General features: G+C 46.3%; 2 protein-coding genes across 8 annotated transcripts; one reads left to right on the top strand and one right to left on the bottom strand.

The window, feature by feature from the left end:
* Nucleotides 1-4,770: 4,770 nt before the first annotated feature.
* Nucleotides 4,771-13,310, top strand: SQSTM1 (sequestosome 1). Of its 6 annotated transcripts, none has more exons than XM_037906342.2 (8): nt 4,771-5,278; nt 7,777-7,872; nt 9,780-10,009; nt 10,186-10,342; nt 10,693-10,779; nt 11,434-11,678; nt 11,960-12,167; nt 13,006-13,310. In XM_037906342.2, the coding sequence occupies exons 1-8, from the start codon at nt 5,098-5,100 to the stop codon at nt 13,161-13,163; spliced, it is 1,362 nt and encodes a 453-aa protein (XP_037762270.1). In that variant the 5' UTR covers nt 4,771-5,097; the 3' UTR covers nt 13,164-13,310. The 6 variants fall into 6 exon arrangements, with proteins under 6 accessions (XP_037762270.1, XP_027689458.2, XP_037762271.1 ...); XM_027833657.3 differs by having other exon boundaries at nt 4,797-5,278; nt 10,696-10,779; XM_037906343.2 differs by having other exon boundaries at nt 4,850-5,278; nt 9,780-9,883.
* A 1,095-nt stretch (nt 13,311-14,405) lies between these two features.
* Nucleotides 14,406-21,629, bottom strand: LOC114022314 (MRN complex interacting protein). Of its 2 annotated transcripts, XM_037906344.2 has the most exons (7): nt 21,367-21,629; nt 19,545-19,604; nt 19,347-19,444; nt 18,113-18,185; nt 17,558-17,697; nt 17,205-17,307; nt 14,406-15,365 (listed from the first exon to the last, which is right to left on the bottom strand). In XM_037906344.2, exons 1-7 carry the CDS (start codon nt 21,424-21,426, stop codon nt 14,691-14,693), a joined length of 1,209 nt encoding a protein of 402 aa, XP_037762272.1. In that variant the 5' UTR covers nt 21,427-21,629; the 3' UTR covers nt 14,406-14,690. The 2 variants fall into 2 exon arrangements, with proteins under 2 accessions (XP_037762272.1, XP_037762273.1); XM_037906345.2 differs by lacking the exon at nt 19,545-19,604 and having other exon boundaries at nt 21,367-21,520.
* Nucleotides 21,630-22,452: the final 823 nt, after the last annotated feature.

The following is a 22,452-nucleotide window of genomic DNA, read 5'->3' as shown; positions in this document are numbered from 1 at the left end:
AGGAAAAAATATGCAAGCCATGAAGCCAGAAATGTAAGGCCAAGGTTAATCATAGAAGCACAGACATAAGATCTCTTCCATTTTTATCATAATTCGGTCCAGTCCCAATGCAGGATTGTTCCCTACAAAATGCCTTCTAAATTATATCCCATACTATAATCAAAAAGTGCTCAAACCTTAACATTTTGCTGTTTTCCTCCCCGTGAATTTTCCTGTCTCTGGCCAAACATGACAAAGACCCTAGAACAGTGGTTCTCTAACTAGGGCTGCCGCTTGTTCAGGGAAAGCCCCTAGCGGGCCGGGCCGGTTTCTTTACCTGCCGCGTCCACAGGTTCGGCCGATCACGGCTCCCACTGGCCATGGTTCGCCGCTCCAGGAAGCGACGTGGGCCGAGGGATGTGCTGGCCGCCCTTCCTGCAGCCCCCATTGGCCTGGATGTGCTGGCCGCCCTTCCTGCAGACCCCATTGGCCTGGAGCGGCAAACCGCGGCCAGTGGGAGCCGTGATCGGCCGAACCTGCGGACGTGGTAGGTAAACAAACTGGCCCGGCCTGCCAGGGGCTTTCCCTCAACAAGCGGCGGCCCTAGTTTGAGAATCACTGGTCTAGAGGGAGAAAGGACCTTCTATTATAGAGAACATGAGGATTATTCACAGTAATAAGTGAAGGTGTCAAACTCAGTTTAGATTCTTAGATGTCGTCTTCAGTTAGCTAGGAAGTTCTCCACACATACACTTCTGTTCCCGTGGCAACAATTAAGTGTAGGGAAAGGGAGCTTTAGCTGGATCAGGTTTCAGAGTAGCAGCCATGTTAGTCTGTATCCGCAAAAAGAAAAGGAGGACTTGTGGCACCTTAGAGACTAACAAATTTATTTGAGCATAAGCTTTCGTGAGCTACAGCTTTTGCTCAAATAAATTTGTTAGTCTCTAAGGTGCCACAAGTCCTCCTTTTCTTTTAGCTGGATCAGATTCACTATGAGAAGCTCTGCAGACTTTGAGGAGAAAGGACAGTGATATGGGACACAGGAGAATTACAGACAGATAAGATAAGCAAACAGCAATACCCTTTATGAGGCCTCAGAGTGCAAATTCCAAATACTTGCCTTTGTTGTTATTTTTCAGCTAGGAAACTTCTGGAAGGAGCATGATGTCATAAACAGAAGACCTAGCATGACTCAATACAGACCAATTAGGATAGGGAAACTTCCTCTGGCTTTTGGCCACCTTTCATATTTGCTAACTGAATTAAAGTTCACACTAGCCAAATTTTAGATCTCCTTCTGTTTTTAATTTGGTGCAGCTCTTGCTTTTTATGCATGTATAAATTAATCTGGAGCAACAGTATTTAGCACATCTGTGAGAGGGATAAAGAAGTCCTTACACCCCAAAAGAACCCTGTAGCACAAACATTTGTGGAGGGTGAATAGGAATGGAATACACCTCCCTTTCACTTGTCTAAATACTACCCATGTTTTTAATACCAAAAATTGTTAGTGTTTCTGTGTTTGAGGCCAGGTTAGTGTCAATAGAATGTGAGTTGATGTTCTGAGACCATTTCCTAGTGGGGCAAAGGTCCACCTTCACAAATGACACTGATAGGCCCCATTGTCAGCACAGGGACAAAGGACAGAAAGTACATATAGGCTGTACTGTCTGCACACCCTAGAGGTGAGCCTGCCAGGACATGACTGAGGTACACTGGCAAAGACAGTGTGGGGAGGGGGATCTTTGTATTGCTGGTGGACATGCTGTTTCTATTTTGTGGATAAACAGAAGACTTCAGTCTCCTGTAATGTCAAGTCAATAACTTTCACCAGCATTTTGAAATAATTCCACATTTAAATGAGATGAAAAAAAGGGAGGGCTAGTGGATTATGTCTCTGTTTTGCCCACAAACCCTTTCATGTTTAGGATCATTAGCCCCATGTACCTGTGTCTACAAACCTAGTAAAATGTTTCATTACAGACGCAGCACTATTTACCTGCTCATGTGTTTAAACAGTAACTCATCACTTCAAGTCGGATCAATGGCCATAAAACATTATTACCAAGCAACTCACGTGGTTCTTCCTAAGGCAAAAAGGAGCAATTCTGTCTACTATAAAAATAAATATACTTTAAATAAAAAACATGTCATAATTATTTTAAAATTAACTTGTGTCTTCAAACATTTCATTGATTAACCAGGGCAGCTGAATATACTGCTGAGTCTAAAATATGTCTGGTGGTTTTTTTTAAAATATTTTTTCATCCTAAAAAAGAAATAAATCTTTCTCTTAACTTTAAAGAGCATTTAATTCATGACAAGGCCACTCAAGATTTCCCATTATGTTAGGTTGAGAAGTATGTGTCACTAAAAATCAGGGCAGCAGGCCCTTAAGGTGAAATGAAATTAACACTAACTGGGAACCTAATACTCATTGATCCATCTTTAATTATTCTTGGAAGGTTCAGACATCTTCTTCTGCCTGCCGGACTCTTATCTGACCTGATTAAGAATCCTATTAACTGTATCTGATCTGCAAATATTGCTGCCAACAAACTTGGAAAGCCCCCAAACATCCTTCTTGATGTCAGCAAGCAGCTATTTTTATGTCCCAAAAATCCAGATCCAGTAGAGATTATTAAAACAATTACTTAGCTACATTTACTAAGAGGAGGGCAGGTATATGGTACCTATTGAATATGAGGCAAATCTTGTTAACTAACACATTCACCTTCTGATTATCAAAGCGTATGGATTTTGGAGCCCCATTCCACCAAGCACTCTGTCCTGCCTATCACTGCTCGATAACATTATGGAAGCAACACAACCAGTCAAGGTTAAAGGGTCTCAGATGCCATGTCCACCAGAGCAAGAGCTACAGTAACACTCAGTGCTGAAGGTCCTTGGATATCATACTGTGGCATAGCAGAAGTTATGCAGTCACGTCTCCATGCCGGAGGTTTTTGGATGCTGTGTTGTAAAATAACAGAAGCACCAATTTCAATCTCATTCTTCAGCGTTGTCGGTTCTTGAATGATGCACAGATGTTGTTGTTGTTGTATTTAACTAACCAAGTTTAAAAACGCTGACAAGCCTCAGATATCAAAACCCACTGGCAGCTGCTGGAAGGTGCTGAAGGTTTGTTAAATCACTTTCAGGTGAACTGGATCATATTTCCATTATACTGAGAGCTGGAGACATTAAATATAATCTGTAGTCACTCATTCATTTGAAGCTCATATACAGAGCTTTATATTTTGATTAAAAGAACCCAGCACCCTCTCGCTTGTCTCCTACACTTGGAACCATTCATTCTTTTGTTCTGGGAGACAGATTTCCTCAGCACATCTATTGCCAAAAGTGGCCTAGTTGAAATCTGAAGGTAGAGGGAGTTAAAAAGCCCTGTTAAAGCAGAGTCAAGTAAAAAAGAAACTCCTGGCTTTGTTGAGAAGAGGCAAAAAAGACTAGGGGCTGGAAAGAGTAAAAAAGGAAGAAAGAAAAGAGAAAACCAGAAAGGGGAACACACAAGAGGTGTACAAGGATAAAAAGACACTGGAGGAAGAATAATATGAATACAGTTCTAATGTACAGATTTCTGAATCTTGTAACTTGTCTCACTCCCTGTTGGTATTCAAAACACTTCAGGGAGGGGCAAGAGTCCAACACACAGCAGAATCTGTATTATATTACTTTTTGGGATGAGCACAGTGGATTAAATAGCAAACACAAACTGTCCTTAACTATAACTGTCTCCTGTTTCATCAACAATAGACTTACGATGGATGGTTAGTAATTTGTACTAGCACAAGTAAAACAGTAAGATAGCACCACAAAAGGTAAACAAACAGTGTAAAAAGTGAGGCGTACAATAGGTGTTTAAAATACATTTCTTCTTCAGAGCAGTTCCATGTCTATATTGTATTTGTATAGCACCTAGCACAATAGGGCCCCAGTGCTGACCGAGGTATCATAGAATCACAGAATATCAGGGTTGGAAGGGATCTCAGGAGGTCATCTAGTCCAACCCCCTGCTCAAAGCAGGACCAATCCCCAATTTTTGCCCCAGATCCCTAAACGGCCCCCTCAAGGATTGAACTTGCAACCCTGGGTTTAGCAGGCCAATGCTCAAACCAAGGGTCTTTGGATGCTGCCAGAGCACAAATAATAACGTATTAACTCTTGTTACCGATGTTGTAGATAAAAACTGTTCTTTTTCTAAAATATTATTTTTAATCCAATTGCATCTTTCTAAATTCAGCTTTAGACTCAATGGGCCAAATTCATCCCCAGTATATCTGTATTACCTTCGGTGGTTTTGCACTAAGGGTGAAATATTGGCCTCAGGGCGAACATCAGTTTCATTCACTCTCTGGCCACCTGTGGAGCCACTTGCGAGCAACACCTTCTGCGTTTACCTGTGGCTCTTGGGAGGGCTTGAACCCCACCCAAAACATCAGCTGGGCGTGGGCAGCTACTGTCAGGCAGGCCTTCCTCACCTCCATCTCCTCTGGCTGGAGCAGAGGGGAAAGTGCTGAGTCACGCTTACCTATGGCTTTGACAAGGCCGTTCCCTGTGGGCTGTCGCCACCCACGCGGGATCAGGTATCACTACTGCCTCCCAGTACCTCCCTCTCCTCGCCCCCGCCCCCACGCCAGGCTCTAGCCGCCTTTCCAACCCCCCCCCGCCCCGCCGTCTCCTCAGGCTTCAGACCCCTCCCACGCCCTAGCCCCCCCGTCTCCTCAGGCTTCAGACCCCTCCCACGCCCTAGCCCCCCCGTTTCCTCAGGCTTCAGACCCCGCCCCCGAATCTAGACCCCCCCGGCCTCCTCAGAGTCACATCCTCCCCCCCCCGCCCTACAAGCGCGAGCTCCTCAGGCTCGAGCCGAGCCCCCCCCCGCGCCCGGGCGCTGAGAAGGTGCCCGAGTCGCACCGAGTCCCGCCCTGCCTTCCCCCTAGTGGGGCGCCGCGGGGTGGGGACTTTCCCGGCTCAGGCCCGGCCTCCCGCCAGCGGGGGTATAAGGCGGGCGGGCGGAGGGAGCTCACGGGTCCGAGCCGCGCTCTCGCCGCAGCCTCAGCCGCCCGCCGCCTCGAATTCCTGCTGCGCCACCGCCCCGCCATGGCCGCGCTGACGGTGAAGGCCTTCCTGCTGGGCAAGGAGGAGGCGGTCCGCGAGATCCGCCGCTTCGCCCTCGCGCCGCCCGCCCGCTACCCGGAGGTGCGCGACAAGGTCTGCGAGATCTTCCCGGGGCTGCTGCGGGCCGGCGCGGCCCCCGGCACCTTCCAGATGCATTACAAGGGTGAGCGGCCGCGGAGGGGTCCCGGGCGGTACACACGAGGGTCTGGTTCGACCTTAGCGGGTGCGTGCGATTGAACAGCACCTTTGGGGGCCTGGCGTGTCTACACGGAAACGCCGCCGCCGCCGGCGGCCCAGCTGGTTTTAGGTCTGGGGCTTGGTTTGTCAGGCTCTGTTGTCTCCAGCAGAGATCCCAGGCGCAGTGAAGCCCTCGCAGTGAAACTTCCCCGGCTCCTTGATCAATAAGCGTTTTTCAAGTGCTAAGCTACCTCAGAGGTCTCAAGAGAGGAAGGGAGGACCCCACTGTAGATCACTAAGAGCTTGATCTCCTTTCTCTCGGATAGGACGTGCCCCGAGGGGACCTGGCTGCTCCGCTGAAGGAAAGCCAGGAACACCAAATAGCTCTTGGAACAATGCTTTGTGCCACAGTTTTGCCTCGAGAGCTTAACTTCCTTACACACGTTCATAGGCTTTTTTGTACCTCTGTAAATGCTTAAGGCTTGGTCTACACTACAGACTTATGTCCTATAACTGCACTGCTCAGGGGTGTGGATTTTCCACCCCTGGGACACTTGGTTATACTGACCTAACACCCCACCCTTCCCCCCATGTGTGGACAGACTTCTTTCCACTGCTGACATAGCTACCATTTCTCAGGGAGGTGGATTAACTATGCTGATGGGAGCGTCTTCACTAAGGCGCTGTAAGGGCATAGCTGCACTGCTGTAGCACTGTGGGTGAAGACAAGCCCTTAGAAGGAAAGTACATAAAGTGGGACTTGTCTTAGCTCAAATTACAGAAAGAAAAGCTCTTGCTGCTGTTCTGCCAACTCTTCACTAACCTGAACTGAAGTTCAATTCACACAGTATCCATCTCCCCCTTCCTTATCAATGTCTTTCGTGTCTAGACCAGCTCTTACCAAGCTGGCAAAGCATTGAGGAGACTTGCCCACTTCTCTCCATGAGATATATCAAACTTCCTTGAAAGTATTATTCATACAGTGACTTTATGCTGATTAAAGAGCAACATATATTTCAGTGCCAACTACTTAGTTCTTAAATATCTTACACTGAGAGGCCTGTTTTCTTCAGATGGTAGTTAACTCGTTTACTGTGAAATGGCTTCCTTATAAGATTTTTCTCAGTTCCCTCCTCTGCCAGTTCTTAACAAGAACACCTACAGCTCAGCAACCTACCTTCTTCATGGGAGTTGCTGCTGTGGCAACATAGTACTGCAGACGCAGTGAGACTTATTTAAACATACCCTCCACTCTATAACTATTGCTGCAGTGCTTGTGTCTTTAAAACTATACCAATGTGGTGGGTGTGTAAACAGAAGATACTTCCCTACCAAACTACTCTCAAGTAGAGAGGCAAGGTGGGTGAGGTAATACCTTTTATTGGACCAACTTCTGTTGGTGACAGAGAAGAGCTTTTGAATGGTTGTGTCTCTCACCGACAGAAGTTGGCCCTGATATTCTGGGACCGACTTGGCTACAACACTGCGTAGAACACTCAAGTAGGTCAAACTTTGGTTCTAAGTACAGTAAAAGCTGTGTTGTTTGGCACTTGATCAACTGGAAAGCTCTATAAACCAGCATTTCTGATCTTCATTGAAAGTCTGGTTTATAGTCCGGTTGGCTCCTTACCTGGCTCTGCGTGGCTGCACAGAAGCAGCGATATGTCCCTGCTGCTCCTAGGCGGAGGAACGGCCACAAGAGGTTTGGAGTGTGGGAGGGGGGCGCAGGCTCCAGGAGGGAGTTTGGGTGTGGAAGGGGGCGTGGGGCAAGGGGTTGGGGCTTTGGGGTGGTGGATCCGGGCAGCACTCACCTTGGGCAGCTCTTCACAAGTGGCGACATGTCCCTGCTGCTCCTAGGCGGAGGTGTGGCTAAACAGCTCTGCGTGCTGCCCCTGCCCTGAGTGCTGGCTCCTGGGAACCGCAGCCAATGAGAGCTGCTGGGGGCTGCACGTGTGGGCTGAGGCAGTGCGCAGAGCCTCTGGCCGCAGCTCTGCCTAGGAGCTGCCGAGACAGGTTCCTTCTTGTGGGGTGCCTCCGCAAAGTGAACGTGGCCTTGATCTGGCACCCCAAAACCCCTCCTGCACCCCAATCTCTGAGCCTCCTCCTGCACCCAAACTCCCTCCCTCTTAGTTAACTGGAATTTTTGATTTACCAGCACCTTCCACCCCCCCAACATGCCAGATAGCAAAGCTTTTACTGTAATTGGTTTTACTGTCCCCTTTTGCTTAATCTGGGTTCTGCGAGTAAGAACCAAGTGCCATTTTGAGGCGAGGGTAGATAATCAACATTTTTATTCCCTCTCTCTTTACTTAACAGACAGGTTCTAACATTCAAAGCAGTGAGGTGTTGCTTGATTGTTAGTCTCCATTCTTAGCAAAATACTTAAGACTACTGAGCCTAAGTCACTGTATGAAAATAAGGACTTACTTGCATCTCTTCCCGATTATCACTTCTATCCAGTTTATCAATCTCTGTCTTCTCCAGATGAAGATGGGGACATGATTGCCTTCTCCAGTGACGAAGAACTCAAGATGGCACTGCCATATGTGAAGGATGGCATTTTTCGTATTTACATCAAAGGTAACCTTAGCTCTTGAAATCCTCTATACCACCACAAAGAGCCGCATGGTTGGCATTGTGCTTCTGTAATGAGTTACTGAGTATGGCAGAGGTAATACTCAGAGTACCTCAGGAAGGGTGAACACACTGGCTGCTTCAGGAGCAATAGGCAAGGAACCGCACTTGCTTTCCTCTGCTACCAGGATGGTACTGTGATATGGGTCCCTTGAGGGCAGGGTGAACAAAGCATAAAAAAGGTGTTTATGGGCTTGGAGGAACCCTATTCAATTTTGCTGAGCAGGGAATAAACTAGAAAATTCACTGTCAGATTCTACTCTAATACAAAATTCACATTATTGGATAGTTACTTGGCTGGACCTTCACTAGCACTATCCACCCATGAGAAGAGTTGTGCAATTTCATTCTTAATCATGACTCATTCAGTACTCCTCTCTGATTTTACTAGCATTTTAACATACCTCATAGTAGCACTCTGATGGTTGGAGTCAGTGCTCACATATACCTTTACGCTCTGCTCGCATAGCTTCAAAGACTGAGACATGCACAGTTTGCATATCACTGCCCCTTGTCCCTCCCTTCCTGTCTATTAAACCTGCTTGTTTTCTCTAAACTTCTCTGAAAAGTTTGTATTGTGTCTTACGATGTTTGCATGATGCCTGGAACAATGGGGCACAAACTTGATGGATCTTGGTACTGGCATGATACAAGTTAAGGAATGGAATAGACTGTGGAAGTTATAAGGCTGCTGAAGTGGGGCAAAAAGTTATCCATTCTCAGCCTTGAGAAACTGATTGTGATTACATTTCATTAAGTGTAGGTTTGGGGTATGAAACTACTTCCTTAATGCATAACTTAGTTCTGAGGACCAGTCCTCTAATGATTCTTGCACTGGAGCAACAATGTAAAAATCCAACCTGGAAAAGCTAACACTTGAGGGGCATTGCTGACTTTTGGCTCTGATTTTAAGAGGGACACTAGCAATTGCAATATATTCAGCAAAGCAGACCTCTTGTGGGTGTGGTGGGTGTTTTTTTTTTTTTTTTTTTTTTTTTTTTTTTTTTTTAAATACCCCTTCACATGAGAACTAGTCAGGAGCTATTGAATAGACTGGTCTCAATATCATGCTCTGATCCAGATTTATGATGGCTTTTTCCTGTGTATGTCTTTAGTCTAAATCGTACAACAAACGGTGTAGTAGAGGTAGTATCCTGACTAATGACGGAAGGGAAGAATTAAAAAAAAAAATTGTTCTTACGGACTAGATGTTGTGGTAAGCAGCAAGAGTTGAAGACAAGAGCATCAATTCTTGTCTGAGCAAAACGTCTAATGCAGTAGTCTAAGATGGAACTCTTAAAAAAGGAGATTTACAAGTCTCAGGAGGGAATCACATAACTTAAAATTTAAAAATGGCACTCTTGCCTGAGTGCAGATAAACTAATGGAAAGCTTAAAGTAAACTGAGAACTTTCCATTGTTCTAAAAACAATGGCTTGAGGATTGATATCTTATACCTTTGAATTAAAATAATTGGGAATGTGACTCAAACAAATGCTCATCTATTTCAGAAGAAGTAATCCACTAAAATCCTGTGGTTTCTGTAACCTCTACACAATATTGCAAGTAGCATCTATATAAACTAGTGCAGGGATTCTCAAACTATCATACTGCAGACAGCTCCTTCCATCATCTTCCACTCATAATCCTATTCAATATGAATCCTGTGAATAGTGCATAAGTAGGCATGATGGGCACCTCTGATTAGTAGGGCTTCAATGACAAGAGCTAATGTGTGCATATTATGTACTACTAAATATATGTACAGAAACTTTCAATGGATCATACTCCTTTAAAGACTTAAAATGGCAATCTACCTATTTCCTTTGTACTATAAAGGCATTTTCTTTTTAGAGAAAAAGGAGTGCAGACGTGAGCATCGTTCACAGTGCAACCAGGAGCGTCCCCCCAATGTAGTGCACCCCAATGTGATCTGTGATGGCTGTGAGGGACCAGTGGTAGGTGCTCGATTCAAATGCACTATTTGTCCAGACTATGACCTATGCAGCACCTGTGAGGGGAAAGGCATCCACAAGGAGCACAACATGATCATGTTTCAAAGCCCACTGCTCAATCCATTTGAGGTGAGCAAAACTAACTTCTAGCATGGGGAAGGACTGGTCTAGAGGGGAGCCTGTAGAGGACAGCTAAATGTAGGATAAACTGTAGATATTGGGTAGCTGTATCTTGTGGCTTATACTTAGAATACTCTGTCTAAATATGTGGATTCATGTAACTTTCCCGTTCTCCCCCTCCCCAGTGGTTTCCCAGAGGTCGCTGGCTTCGTAAGATGAGACATGGGGTTCCACCCTTTGCATGGATGCATGGCTGGGGGCACCCTGGTCCTGCCACTCCATGTCAGGACTCTGGGCAGGCACAAGCCAGTGCTGCACCCCAAAATCCAGACCCTGAGCAAGGTAAGGATGGAATGACTCGCGAAAGCTTATGCTCAAATAAATTGGTTAGTCTCTAAGGTGCCACAAGTACTCCTTTTCTTTTTGGTCAATGAAGTATTCAAGGTGAAATAACTGATCACTTTTGCAGAGTAGTGTGGAGTCTTTGGATTAAGTTTATACTTTTAAGTATTTTTAAACCAGGTTTGCTGGAACTTGATGATGATTAAAGGGAAGGGGGTGTGTGTGTGATAGGATGGTCTGGTAGAATTACCAAAACCCCTCTTTAAACTTGAGGAAGAAATAGATTGTGCATGGTACTCCTAATTTCTGTTAACCTGCAGTACCTAATTTTTTTAAAAATTTTTTTAAAGAAGCCTTTAACAGCCAGTCCCAGGACCACAATGTCACCTTTTTAAAGAATGTTGGGGAGAGTGTTGCAGCCATGCTGAGTCCTCTTGGTAAGTGACTTTTAATCTGCTATCCCAAATCCAGCATTTTACCATAGCTTGTATCCACAGGAACAGTGGCCTACTTCTGCCTCACAGGAGACCTGAGCCATTTCTGGCCACTCAGCTTGGCAACCTCCATGTTTCTCCACATCTCAGTGAAGTGGGAGTGAGTGAAGGTCTATTCTCCAACAAACATACGAGAGACATTAGGAGTGTCATTCTTCAGACTGAGGCAAAAGATGAGGCATATGCTACTTTACTGTGTAATGTCAGTATTTAACTGGGAAGAATCAGTGGTGACTCAAGGGACTCATCTGGCTCCTGTGAGAGTGTAAATTATAGTTCCCTCCTTCGTCCTCTAAGTGAATGTAATGAGCACCTCTCTCTGACATGAGGAGGTGAAGCACATGTACAACAGTATACATGAAAATGTGCACCAAGCTGGTGCTCCATTTGGAATTCTAAGTGCTAGACTTCTACCTTCAGGTACCCTGGAGGGGATGAGATGCTGTAGATGAAAATAGAACAGTCCCCCGCCCCCCACTTCTTCCTTCCCCCGCCCCGTTTAAAATAACAGATTAATGTGAGATCACTGAAGGAACTTCCAGGACTGTATTCTGGAGACAAGTGTACTGACTCTTCTCCCCCTCAACTGTTTTCTAGGCATTGAAGTAGATATCGATGTGGAACATGGGGGACAAAAAAGCAAAGTGACTCCCCCGTGTCCAAGTTCACAGAAGAGTGATTCGGAGCCTGGAGGTAGTGCCACTAGCCAAAATGGCCAGCCCAAACCAGAAGGGAGTAAAGAATCTGTCACTGAGAAAGAAGATTCTATTACAGAGCAGATGCAGGAGATGGTGATAGAGCCTCCCTCCACACATATGGAAGACAGCAATTTCCTGTCGCAGGTACATGAATTCCTTTACTAGATGACAGACATGACAAGTTCCTTTTTGCCCTGTTCTGGTTCTTCCTACTATAAACTAAGTAACATCATTGGAATGGATTTCAATAGCACAAATCACAGTGTAGATACTTCTGTTGGGCTCTTAGCATTCAATCCCATAAACTCCTCTCACTAAAAGAAAGGAATAAGCCTTTTTCATGTAGTTGGTAGATAACAGCAGAGCTTGCATCCTACTCTGGAGAACTGTGCAAGACATTGGCTCCTTTGTCTTTACACTTACAGGAACAGGGTGAATCCAGTAGTTCTGCAGGGGGTGATGAGGACTGGACCCACTTATCTTCAAAAGAAGTGGATCCCTCCACAGGTGAACTGCAGTCTCTCCAAATTCCAGAGAGACAGGGTCCCAGCTCTTTAGACCCATTTCAGGTTCCCCCCAGACCAGGACCGACAGGACTACGAGAAGCTGCACTCTACCCACATCTCCCACCAGGTGTGTAGCTATATTTTGGTCAACCACCTGTCCCTTTCCAATAAAGCCTATTGTTCCTTGGGTTGCTAGTATAAGGACCTTGATGCTCTCCATCATATGGGTTGTAAGAACAAAGAGCGGAAAACCTTGTCTGTGGCTGAACTATGGCTAAGGCTACTTTGTAGCCACCTCTTGCAGCATTTCATTGGAGTGGTGGTAGAAATAAGTTAACTTCAGGGTGAGTTTTTGTATTGCCCTGGATGACTCATAGTTTGTCACTTTCGCCTCACTTCAGTTTGTGTATGGAAAAATACTGCCAGCTGCACTAAATAAAATTGGAAAACCCAAGATTATGGGGCAGTAGTAAATACTAGGTGTTAGAGGGGGAAAATTCAGAGGTGCTTAGTAAGGATATTCCACTATAAGCAGTTAGCTAAGTAAACTATGGTTCATTCAGCCAACCAATTAGGAAATGCTGTCCTTGCTTCCTACAAGGGGCAGAGATGTTATGAGCATCCCCTTAAGAGTAAGATGGCATTTTCTAGGGAGAGCCAGTAATGGAATACTGGGCCATAATAGCCACTGCCTGATCTCCAGCATCCTTACATGAAGAATAGCTGGAGTCAAGTTTGATCATGCATTTACAATAAGGCATGTGCTGTTGAACTGTATAGCATTAAGTTCTTTAGGAAGCCAGGTCAAAGGATATATCCTTGATAAGTAACTCGCTATACAACATGGTGACGGTGATAGTTGATTGCTGTTATGTAGGTACAGCACAAGTTCCTCAGCTCCTTTACTCGGTTTATTAAACTGTAGGTGTAATTCCACCCTGTACTCGTAACTTTTGATTTAACAGAAGCAGACCCCCGCCTGATTGAATCTCTGTCCCAGATGCTCTCCATGGGTTTCTCTGATGATGGTGGATGGCTGACCCGTCTCCTCCAGGCAAAGAAATGTGACATTGGGGCAGCACTGGATACCATCCAGTATTCCAAGCAACCACCTCGTTCCTAATGGCATTTGCGTAAGCTAGAGCACTTTCCTGTGATCTGATAACTGAACAGCAGTTCTACGCTGATTCTTTGTCTCCCTATCAGAGGGGTCATTGTCTCTTTTTCTGATTCCTTTTTGGGAAAAATAAATATAATTTCTTGTCTCTTATTCATTTGTTTGTGAAATATTGGACTGTAAAATCTGCAGGGTAACCTAGCCATTCCAGGGACAAGCTGCAAAGCACTAATACATCTGGGCTGGAATTTAGTTTAGGAAGAACACCCAACCTGGGAGAACTCAGGGTCTTGGGCAAAGTAAAGAAGTAATCAGTGGTCTCACTTCTAGAAGCTGTGAATGTTGCTGAGACAAGAACTGCTTCTCATTCTGCAGCAACTATTCTCTACCTACAGCAGTGCAACCCTCATGGTATCTGCTCACACAAGTATCAGAGGAGGGTTCTTGCCTTATTTTGCCAGCAACCCAATAGCATCTACTAGTCCAGAAGCAAATTCCAAGCCCTTGGAGAGAACAGCTACACTTCCCAGATCACTTAGTAAATTCCTCACTCCCCCTAGGAGGAATGACTGGCTCAAATCATGTCTGCACTACAACGGTCAATGCAGGAGTGAGGGCTCCTACTTCGCTGTAGAGTCGTAGCAGCTCAGGCTCTTTCTGCACACTAGTGTTCTGTTTGTTAATTTGTAATGGAAGAAGAGTAATGACACAGATGCACTTACTTCATTTGTCTCTGGAATTAACCTTTCAAAACACTAGCTCTTCTCCAATACTAGAGGGTAAAGCCCCCAGTACTCCTGAGCAGGGCCTAGCAGTGCAGTACAGCCCATGACCTTTATGCTGCAGCAGGGCTTTGCCTCCAGAACTGTGGGGAAAAGCACAGCTAGTGCTTATGGCTGATCAAGAGCCCACCTTTCAGCATCCTCCTCAGACACAGCTGCTAGGAGAGTACAAGACACTACCAGAGGAACTAGTGTATTACAGACAAAATCTGTTACTTGTGAACAGTGAAACCCCACAATAATTGCCCTGAACAGAAAGTCTCATAGGTCAGTTTTTCTTCTCTAAACAGAAAGATCATGGATATTTCCCTCATGATATTCATTCTGTTAATTCTAACTTTGGAAGAAAGTGAGGGATTAAGACTCTGTCCTTCCCAATAGCATTTCAGTAGGCAGCTAGGGTTGTTAAACTAGGGAGACCAACAGGCTTTAAGGATCATCACACACCTTGGGGGGAAAAAACCCAGGCTTTTAAAAACAGCTTTTTATAGAGGTGATAAGCATAAATGCTCCAACTCTAGCTTAAAAAGGAAACAGTTCACCACACCCCATCTATCTGGCAAAATATGGAGCATGAAAATGTGCAATGTTCTAACAAACTGAGAAACACGAATGATATTTACTAGGCTACACTATGCCTCACTTGAAGTGAGTCACTTCAGCAGCAGAAGTAGGAGGGCTGGTTAGAAAAGTAAAAGCCTAGCCAGTCTTGGGTGGGCAGAGAGAGTCAAAGTGTAGAGCCTGGAACTTTTCAAAGATCATCATCAAAATCATCATCTGTGCAAAAGAGGCTGCTATTTGGAGCAGTAAGACTCTGAGGCACACCACTAGAGTTAGCAAAAGGATCTGTAGAAGCAAAGGTCACAGTGTCCTTGGATAAACAGTTTGCTGGCATCACAGTGCAGGCCAAGTACAACCTGCCTTCATTATTCTCTGCAACATCAGATCCTGCCCTAATCAGGTGGTCCTTATATTTTCCAGAAAGCACATCCCCAATAGCTGCATGGCTGATGTCAAAGGCAGTCTGCACACTGGCAGCCAGTGTGGTGCTATGAAGCTTTGAGGTATATTTCTGTGCTATATACTTATTGTTGGTGAAGCTCTTTTCAGTTTGGGCACCTGTGCCTGGAGATACAGAATCTTCCTCCTGCTGTGGATATCCATCAGCCATTAGAAAGTTTCCTACAGAGGCCCTCTGTGTCTCTAATTTCCAACTGTTCTTCTGTGCTGCAAGGGTTAAGTTACCATTATTACAGCTGCTGGGAGACAGGAGAAATTTTTCCCACTTGGACACGGTGACATCAGCTGACTCTGGAGCTTGTGTATTCTCAGGTACCCAAAACTCATTGATAGCAGGAACCACAATGCTGTTACATATATAATCTCCACAGTCCTGTTCAGCTACAGTTGTTGAATCTTTCCTGCTCTGTAACAAGAAAGACAAAATGGCTGTGCTTGCTGGTGCTATAGCCTAACTACAGTGAGCCTGGTGAACACAGAACTGAGGAGACAGACATGCAAGAAATAATCCTGTTCTTCCAAACAGCCTCACTGCTATTCCTCATCCCCTCACTTTCCAGGGAGAGGTGAGATTGGTACAGAGCCAGCTATTCTAACACATGGTAGAAAAGAACAGTCATGAAGCAGAACCCACTCTGCCCAGCTCAGCTCTACTGCACAAAGAATATGAGCTGTTTTGAAATTGTATTTCACTAGAGGTTGAGTATATCCAAATATTTCATTTCACTTACACAAAGATCATAAAAGAACACATCACTTAATTAGTCATCAGCATATAATCCTAAATAAGCAGATGAAAGGTGAACCCTGCTGGTTTGATCTCCTGACCTCTATCGGGCTGTCTATACATTCTCTTTCTAGGTACTCATTTTGCCCCCATCGCTGTAGTATCTGAGTGCCTCACAATCTTTAATGTATGTACCCTCACAATACCCCCAGGGGGCAGGGCAGTGCTATTATCCCCATTGTACAGATGGAGAACACTAACACTGAGTAACTTACCCCAAGGTCCCACAGGAAGTCTCTGGCAGAGCAGGACACTGAACCTGGGTCTCCCATGTCCAAGGCTATAGACCATCCAGCCTCTTTCTCCTCCCCTCAATGAGGGAATAAGCTACACCACTAAGCACCTGTTAAACTGGGGTCCACACTAGCAGTTGTACTGATTTCATTATTTTGGTTAAAAAAAATTTATATCGCTAACTAAAATATAGTTATGCTGGTATAAAATTGTTTACAAACACGGCTCAGACTGGGAAAGCTCAGGAAACCAGGATCTCTGGTGTTTGGGTGTAGCTCAGCACCTCTTCTTTAGTCAGCTGCCCAGGGTGCAGTTTCATCCAACCCCTGGTTTGAAAAAGGAGGCCTGCTTGTTTTAAGAATTATGGACTGGAGCTTGGCTCTTTATTTACTGAAGCTGTATTTCACTCCTCTCAACCAGAGGACCAATGAAGCTGAACTAAGAAAGGGGCAGAGTAAATAATTATTTGTGAAATCTCTTCACTGACCGAATATTCGGCAAACTCGATACTTGTTACCACCACCCTCTGACTGACTCCTTCACAACAGGGCCAGAGCCACCCACTACACTGTTAATTGCTTGATACGACAAGCAGTCACTGCCCAATTGTGGCAAGAGCAAGGAAAGCATGATACAAGGAGCAGTGAGGAAGGCCAGCCAAGTCCAGTGCTAGCCTGGGAAGTTGGAGACCCAGGTTCAATTCCATGCTCCACCACAGACTTTGTGTAACCTTGGGCAAGTCACTTAGTCTCTCAGTGTCTCAGTTCCCCATCTGTAGAATGGGGATGGTTAGCACATCCCCATCCCGTACAAGGGATAAATACATAAGGTTGTGAGGTGCTAGGATACTTACATGACACCATCCCCCCATTACCATAATATATAAGGTCAACAGAGTAGCTGGGCTAACAGGAGATTTTGACAGCAACCCTAATCTATAGCCAATTTACTGGTGAGGAGCATGCAATCACTCTGCTGATGGGAGAGTCAGGCAGAGGGGGTTAGTTTACACAGAAACAGCATTATATTTGCCTAACTATAACCTTCAAAGATAAACTATTGTTATGCAGATTTAGTCCTCCTGCCTCCCCCGCAAAGAGATGGTTACATGGAAGGATGGGAGAAAGGAGGGGAAATGATTTTATAACAACCTTTGAATGAAGCACACATACAAGGCCAAAGAAAATAATTTAGAGGCAGGAAGCATTTGCTGCAACAAAATACCTCAAAGGTTTTGACTTTCTTGGCTTGATCAGCGAGCCCATAAATTCCCTTTTCCTCAAAGCACTCCTGAGCATCGTTTTGGCAGAAGCTGCTCTTGCGTTTCCTGGTAGGGGAGCAGGAGATGGGAATTCACAGAGATGTTAGATTAGCTCAGATGGGAAATTTCAAACATCAAAAAAGTGCAGATCTGCCAAGAGGTGAGGTTTTCATCCCCAAGTACCCAACACTCCTCAGGTTAGTTTGGATTGGTCACTGCAGCCTCAGCTAAATTCAGTGAACATGCCCAAAATACTGCCCAACAAATCCCCACCATCAAGCTAAAATAAGGATTATGGAAGAAGTTATTTTTGCACCTTTGTTCTTCCACAATGTTCCTTTTATGGGAGTTCAGCTGCTCTCTGTCTGTATACACCTCCTCCTCCTGATCTTCACTGTCCTTGTCCAGATACTTATTCCAGCGGCTGACCACGGGACTGAATTCCACCTCTTCTTCCTACAACATTGTAGAATGACTCAGAATGACTCCTCCAAGGAGCCCCCACAGGTGGAGTCACCACAGAGATACTAAAGTCCTAACTTTCATTGGCTTCAATAAGAATTTAGTGATCTCAGCATTTCATGGGAAGAGATCCCAAACTGAGCTGTATTAGTGGTTATGTTCCAAAACATCATCAATCATCATCATCATGGAGCAGAGCTTCCACACATCCTATCCCATTCACACACTATCCTGGAGCCTCTCCACTCACTGGCTAGTTTCTCCGTTTGTTTTATAGCTAGCACACAGTCTTCAGAAAAATTTAGAGGGAACATTGGCTGCTGCACTACATGGGACCCTCTTTGCTACTTTACAATTGGATGGTGTTTGATTTAGCTTTGTAGATACCATTTGTCTCATAGTGTTTTACCTGCCAGCCCATGTTTTCTTCCTGTGGAACTGCTGTGTTCTCTTTGTTGTCATTCAGTGGTTCTTCTATACACCTAAAAATAAAAGATTTAGCCTAGGGTTCCTACGGTATTTGTCTTACATCTATATGCACCTAACCATTAGCACCAAGGACAGAGAGCAGGATGAAACATCTGTAGGAAAACAAGTCCACAGAACAGCAGATGTGAACTATAGGATTTGCCAGTAGATATGGTAAGGCCTATTTCCCAGATATTTGCAAGTGGACTGGGTGGTTGGCGGAAGGTCTCCTTTCTCCTACCCAGAGCAGTAAGGCTCATTTACAACTGTCAATGCTCACACAACCCGTTCATTTTTAATCAGCATGAGTGATATAGGAGTGTGCCTTTCAGGGCAGCCTGCTTAATTCCACAGATTCTACACTAATCAGTTAGGGAAAAGTCAAATTCTTCTTAAAGCCCATTGAGAACAGCAATAGTTTCCTCCCCACACAGAGAAAAATATAGAAAAGCCTAATATTGAAGCACTACACATACTTCACTGGGTTACCCAGCTAGTTTTGCCTGACTACTACAAACAAGAAGAAGGTTCTACTAACAGCTAGGAAGTTTGAGATCAGTCTCCCACAACTGAATTCTGTGGTGATGGAAACAGAAAACAGCCAGATTTTCCAGCACAGTGACCATTACACCCAAGCTGCTGACATTAAACAAACCTCTCAGCACTAGCAGTGGGGAATGCCCACTGATACTTAATGGAAACTACTTGAATTCCAACACCGCAAACAAGGAGGTGGGGATTTTCATTTAGCCTCCCAACCTGAGAGTACTGGGACTCACCCTTGCACTATTCCAATACTGCTAAACAGAGTCTGTGCAATAGGTCACCACCCCCACAGTCAGTCAGGAAGTAAACAAAAGGGGCCAGTTTCAAAGATCATCCACTGCATTTCTGCATGTGAACTATGTAAACACAGTTTATGCAATTTACCAACTGAACTTATTTGACAGGACTTCTAGTGAAAAAACAAGGTTAGGACAATATGTTCCATGGATAATTTGTCTCTAAGATCTCCTTGACACGATTGTGTTCCACATCTTTGCAACTGTAAGAAATTCACTCCCTCCAGAGATCAGCGTATGTAGTTTCCATTTCGAGGTCTGATATATTGAGTGCATTCATTGAGACTTGCATATTAAAATAAAGGACCAGATAAGAAATACTCAATACTCTACCAAGATGTTCCCTCAGCTGCCACCTCTGTCCCAGCCCGCAGCAAGTTTAATTTTTGGACATGGCGTCTACAGTCAGATCCAGAGCCTTGGCCATAAGCCTGAAAAGGAAATTAAGGCACAGATGAGGGCTGAGATGCTGGAGAGAAGGTCTCGCTCCGGCTCTAGCACAACATAAAGAAACAGTCTCCGCACACTCACCTTTAGCAGCAACTGCTTCTCACCACACACTTTACAGCTCCATTTTTTGCTCTTTTTAACCTAAGACAATGATTTGAGGAGAGCAGTCAGCACTGAGTCTAATAGCAGGGATGTGCCATTTGCCTTCAGGCCCCAACTGCCCAGCACATAGTGAGACATCACCCACCTGTACTGCTCTAGGCCTACACTGGCTGCAGCTGCTTGTCTCCCTTCAGCTGGACAGATTTCTGAGCTTCTGCAATGCTCTCAACAGACCTCCCCAGGCCTCAGCCCCCTGAGGCCAGAGCACCCCTATAGAACCCCTTGGCCAGAGGCGCTGCAGGACACCCCCAAGACCTCACCACCCCCCAGGCCAGAGACCCATGCAAGATTCCCCCCCTCCCCCGACTTCCTCTCCCCCAAGCACCAACTCCTGGAGGAATTCTGCGCCACTGCACACACGCAGAATTCACATTCCCTGCAGATTTTTTCTTTCCTCTGCAGAAAATACTTATGTTGGAGAGGCACTGCAGTTATGCCTTTCGCCCACCAGGGGCTGCTGCGGCATCAGAACAGAGGGAAGCTGGCTCACCGGCCACTGCAGCCAGCAGGCAATAGTGAGAAGAGGCTATGTTCCTCACAGTACCCTGCATGCGAGGCCAGGTGAGAAGGCATGGGATAGGGAGTGGACAGACAGAGTGGGGTACACAGGGCTGCTGGGAGGGTCACAGACTGGGGTTCAGATGCGCTAGTGGGCGGGGACAGACTGGAGTGGGGGGCTGAATAGATGCAGGGATACAAGGGGATGGGGTTGGCTGAGCAGAGTTCAGGGACACAAGGGGTGCCTGAGTAAAGGTGCAGGGACACATGGGGATGGGACAGCTGTACCTGACAGAGAGGCTAGGGCTCAGCCAGAGTTTACATGGGTGAGGCTCCCCAACTCCCTAACAATCCACAACCCAAAAACTCCAATTGTTCTATATTTCTCCCACCCACACCCAACAACTCTCCAGGTTCACTCCTAGGATCCTTCCCAGCAATTACTTCCCTCTCCTTCAGCTCCTCCGTTACCCTGACTTCCCCAAACCTTTGCACTGCTTCTGAGGGGTGCAGTAAATAAGCTACTGTATTGTAGTTTAAAAGAATTATTACTCATATTCTGTGTTTGACAGCCCTAATTATCGCACATAACTCACGCGATTAACTCAAAAAAATCAATCGTGATTAAAAAAATCGTGATTAATCGCAGTTTTAATTGCGCTGTTAAACAACAGAATACCAACTGAAATGTATTAAATATTTCAGATGATTTTCTACATTTTAAAATATATTTATTCCAATTACAACACAGAATACAAAGTGTACACTGATCACTTTATATTATTTTATTACAAAGAGTTGCACTGTAAAAATGATAAATGAAATAAATAGTATTTTTCAATTCATCTCATACAATACCGTAATGCAATCTCTGTATCCTGACAGTGCAATTTACAAAAAATGTAGATTTGGGCGCAGAATTTTAAATTTTTGGTGCGGAAATTCCCCCAGGAGTAAGGACCTCCGCCGCCTCCCCCGCCCAACACCTCGCCCCCCCCAGACCTCGCCGCCCCCCCCCGCCCAACACCTCGCCCCCCCCAGACCTCGCCCGCCCCCCCCGCCCAACACCTCGCCCCCCCCAGACCTCGCCGCCCCCCCCCGCCCAACACCTCGCCCCCCCCAACACCTCGCCGCCCCCCCGCCCAACACCTCGCCCCCCCGCCCCCCAAGACCTCGCCGCCCCCCCCCCAGAACCCCCCCCAAAGACCAGAGACCCGCCCGTTAACTCCCCAAGCTGCCCCACCTGGTGGACCTGGAAGGTGCCGCAGGAGAAGCACCTCAGCACCCGGAACCGTTGCCCCATCCCGTGGAGCGGCCCCAGCGCGCCCGCCGACACCCGCCGCCCCGCCCCGGCTTCCGGCCACACACACCGGCCTCTACTTCCGGTTGAGGGACCGTCCCCCTGCCAGCTGGGCGCTCTGTGGGACCGACTCCTCGCAGTCCTCCAACCCCGCCCCCTGCCGGAGCTGCGGGGTCTGCTCTTGCGCGGAGCCGCGGGCGGGGAGTGGGATGAGGAGGGCGAGGGCGGCGGCACCCCGGGGCCCCCAGCAGAGCCCCGCCCGGGGCCCGGCTCGGGGTTGTGGTGCCGGCGCGGAGGAAAGGGAGTTCCGAGCCCTCCCCCCCCGGTGGTTTTGTTTGTTCCCTGCTGTCTCCCGCCTCGCCCCGTTAACCGGCCCCCCCCGCTTTACTTTCCTGCCACCCAGTGGCCGGCCGAGGAACTGCAGCTTGACACCCGCCCGGAGGCACGGGCGGTTTTCACTGAGTCCGTCTGTGCAATTTGTAAAACCGTCCTGATGAGGCTCCTACCTCCTCCCGAGCGCTGGTATGTGAATACTAGCAGCTGGTTGCTTCAGTGCCCCTGTGTCTTGTCACCTCTTCCTCACCCCAGCGGCTCCGCATGCCGTCTCCTTCCTAGCTCTTACCCTTCCTTCTACAGCCCCTCTTCCTTGCCTTTCCGCTCAGCAGATCCTCCAGACCGAGCCCCACCCTAATGTTCGCCAGCCACCACGCTGCTTGCATGTCGCATCCCTTTCTCTGTGTCTGTTTAGTCTGTTTACACTGGAAGCTCTTTGGGGCAGGGACTGTTTATCCAACTTTGTACAGGGCCTAGCACCAACGGGCCCTATTCTAGGTTAGGCCTAAATTCTACTATTCTATAATCAATCAAGACGCTTCTCCCAACTCAGACTGATACTTGTCATTACACCTTCAAGGTTCATCTAGAAATTTTCTATCAGTGTTCATAAGCAAGCAGATTTTTCATTTGCTTTTGGGTATATAATGTGAGACATTAGGTATCAGTGCTTGGCTACATGGATTCTCTCTTCAT

The sequence above is a fragment of the Chelonia mydas genome, chromosome 8, assembly GCF_015237465.2.
Source record: "Chelonia mydas isolate rCheMyd1 chromosome 8, rCheMyd1.pri.v2, whole genome shotgun sequence".
Lineage (NCBI taxonomy): Eukaryota > Metazoa > Chordata > Testudines > Cheloniidae > Chelonia > Chelonia mydas.
This window is presented reverse-complemented; position numbering and strand designations above follow the sequence as displayed.

What these genes read in the sequence shown, in the direction of transcription:
- SQSTM1 (XM_043552589.1), top strand. Translation starts at nt 5,098, where the DNA reads ATGGCCGCGCTGACGGTGAAGGCCTTCCTGCTGGGCAAGGAGGAGGCG. An exon ending in CTTCCAGATGCATTACAAGG is followed by an intron (nt 5,279 to 7,752) that starts GTGAGCGGCCGC and finishes ACTTCTATCCAG; the next exon opens with TTTATCAATCTCTGTCTTCT. An exon ending in TTTTCGTATTTACATCAAAG is followed by an intron (nt 7,873 to 9,779) that starts GTAACCTTAGCT and finishes TTTTCTTTTTAG; the next exon opens with AGAAAAAGGAGTGCAGACGT.
- LOC114022314 (XM_037906344.2), bottom strand. Translation starts at nt 21,426, where the DNA reads ATGGGGCAACGGTTCCGGGTGCTGAGGTGCTTCTCCTGCGGCACCTTC. An exon ending in GCACCTTCCAGGTCCACCAG is followed by an intron (nt 19,605 to 21,366) that starts GTGGGGCAGCTT and finishes TCATTGTCTTAG; the next exon opens with GTTAAAAAGAGCAAAAAATG. An exon ending in GCAGCTGAGGGAACATCTTG is followed by an intron (nt 18,186 to 19,346) that starts GTAGAGTATTGA and finishes TTTTATTTTTAG; the next exon opens with GTGTATAGAAGAACCACTGA.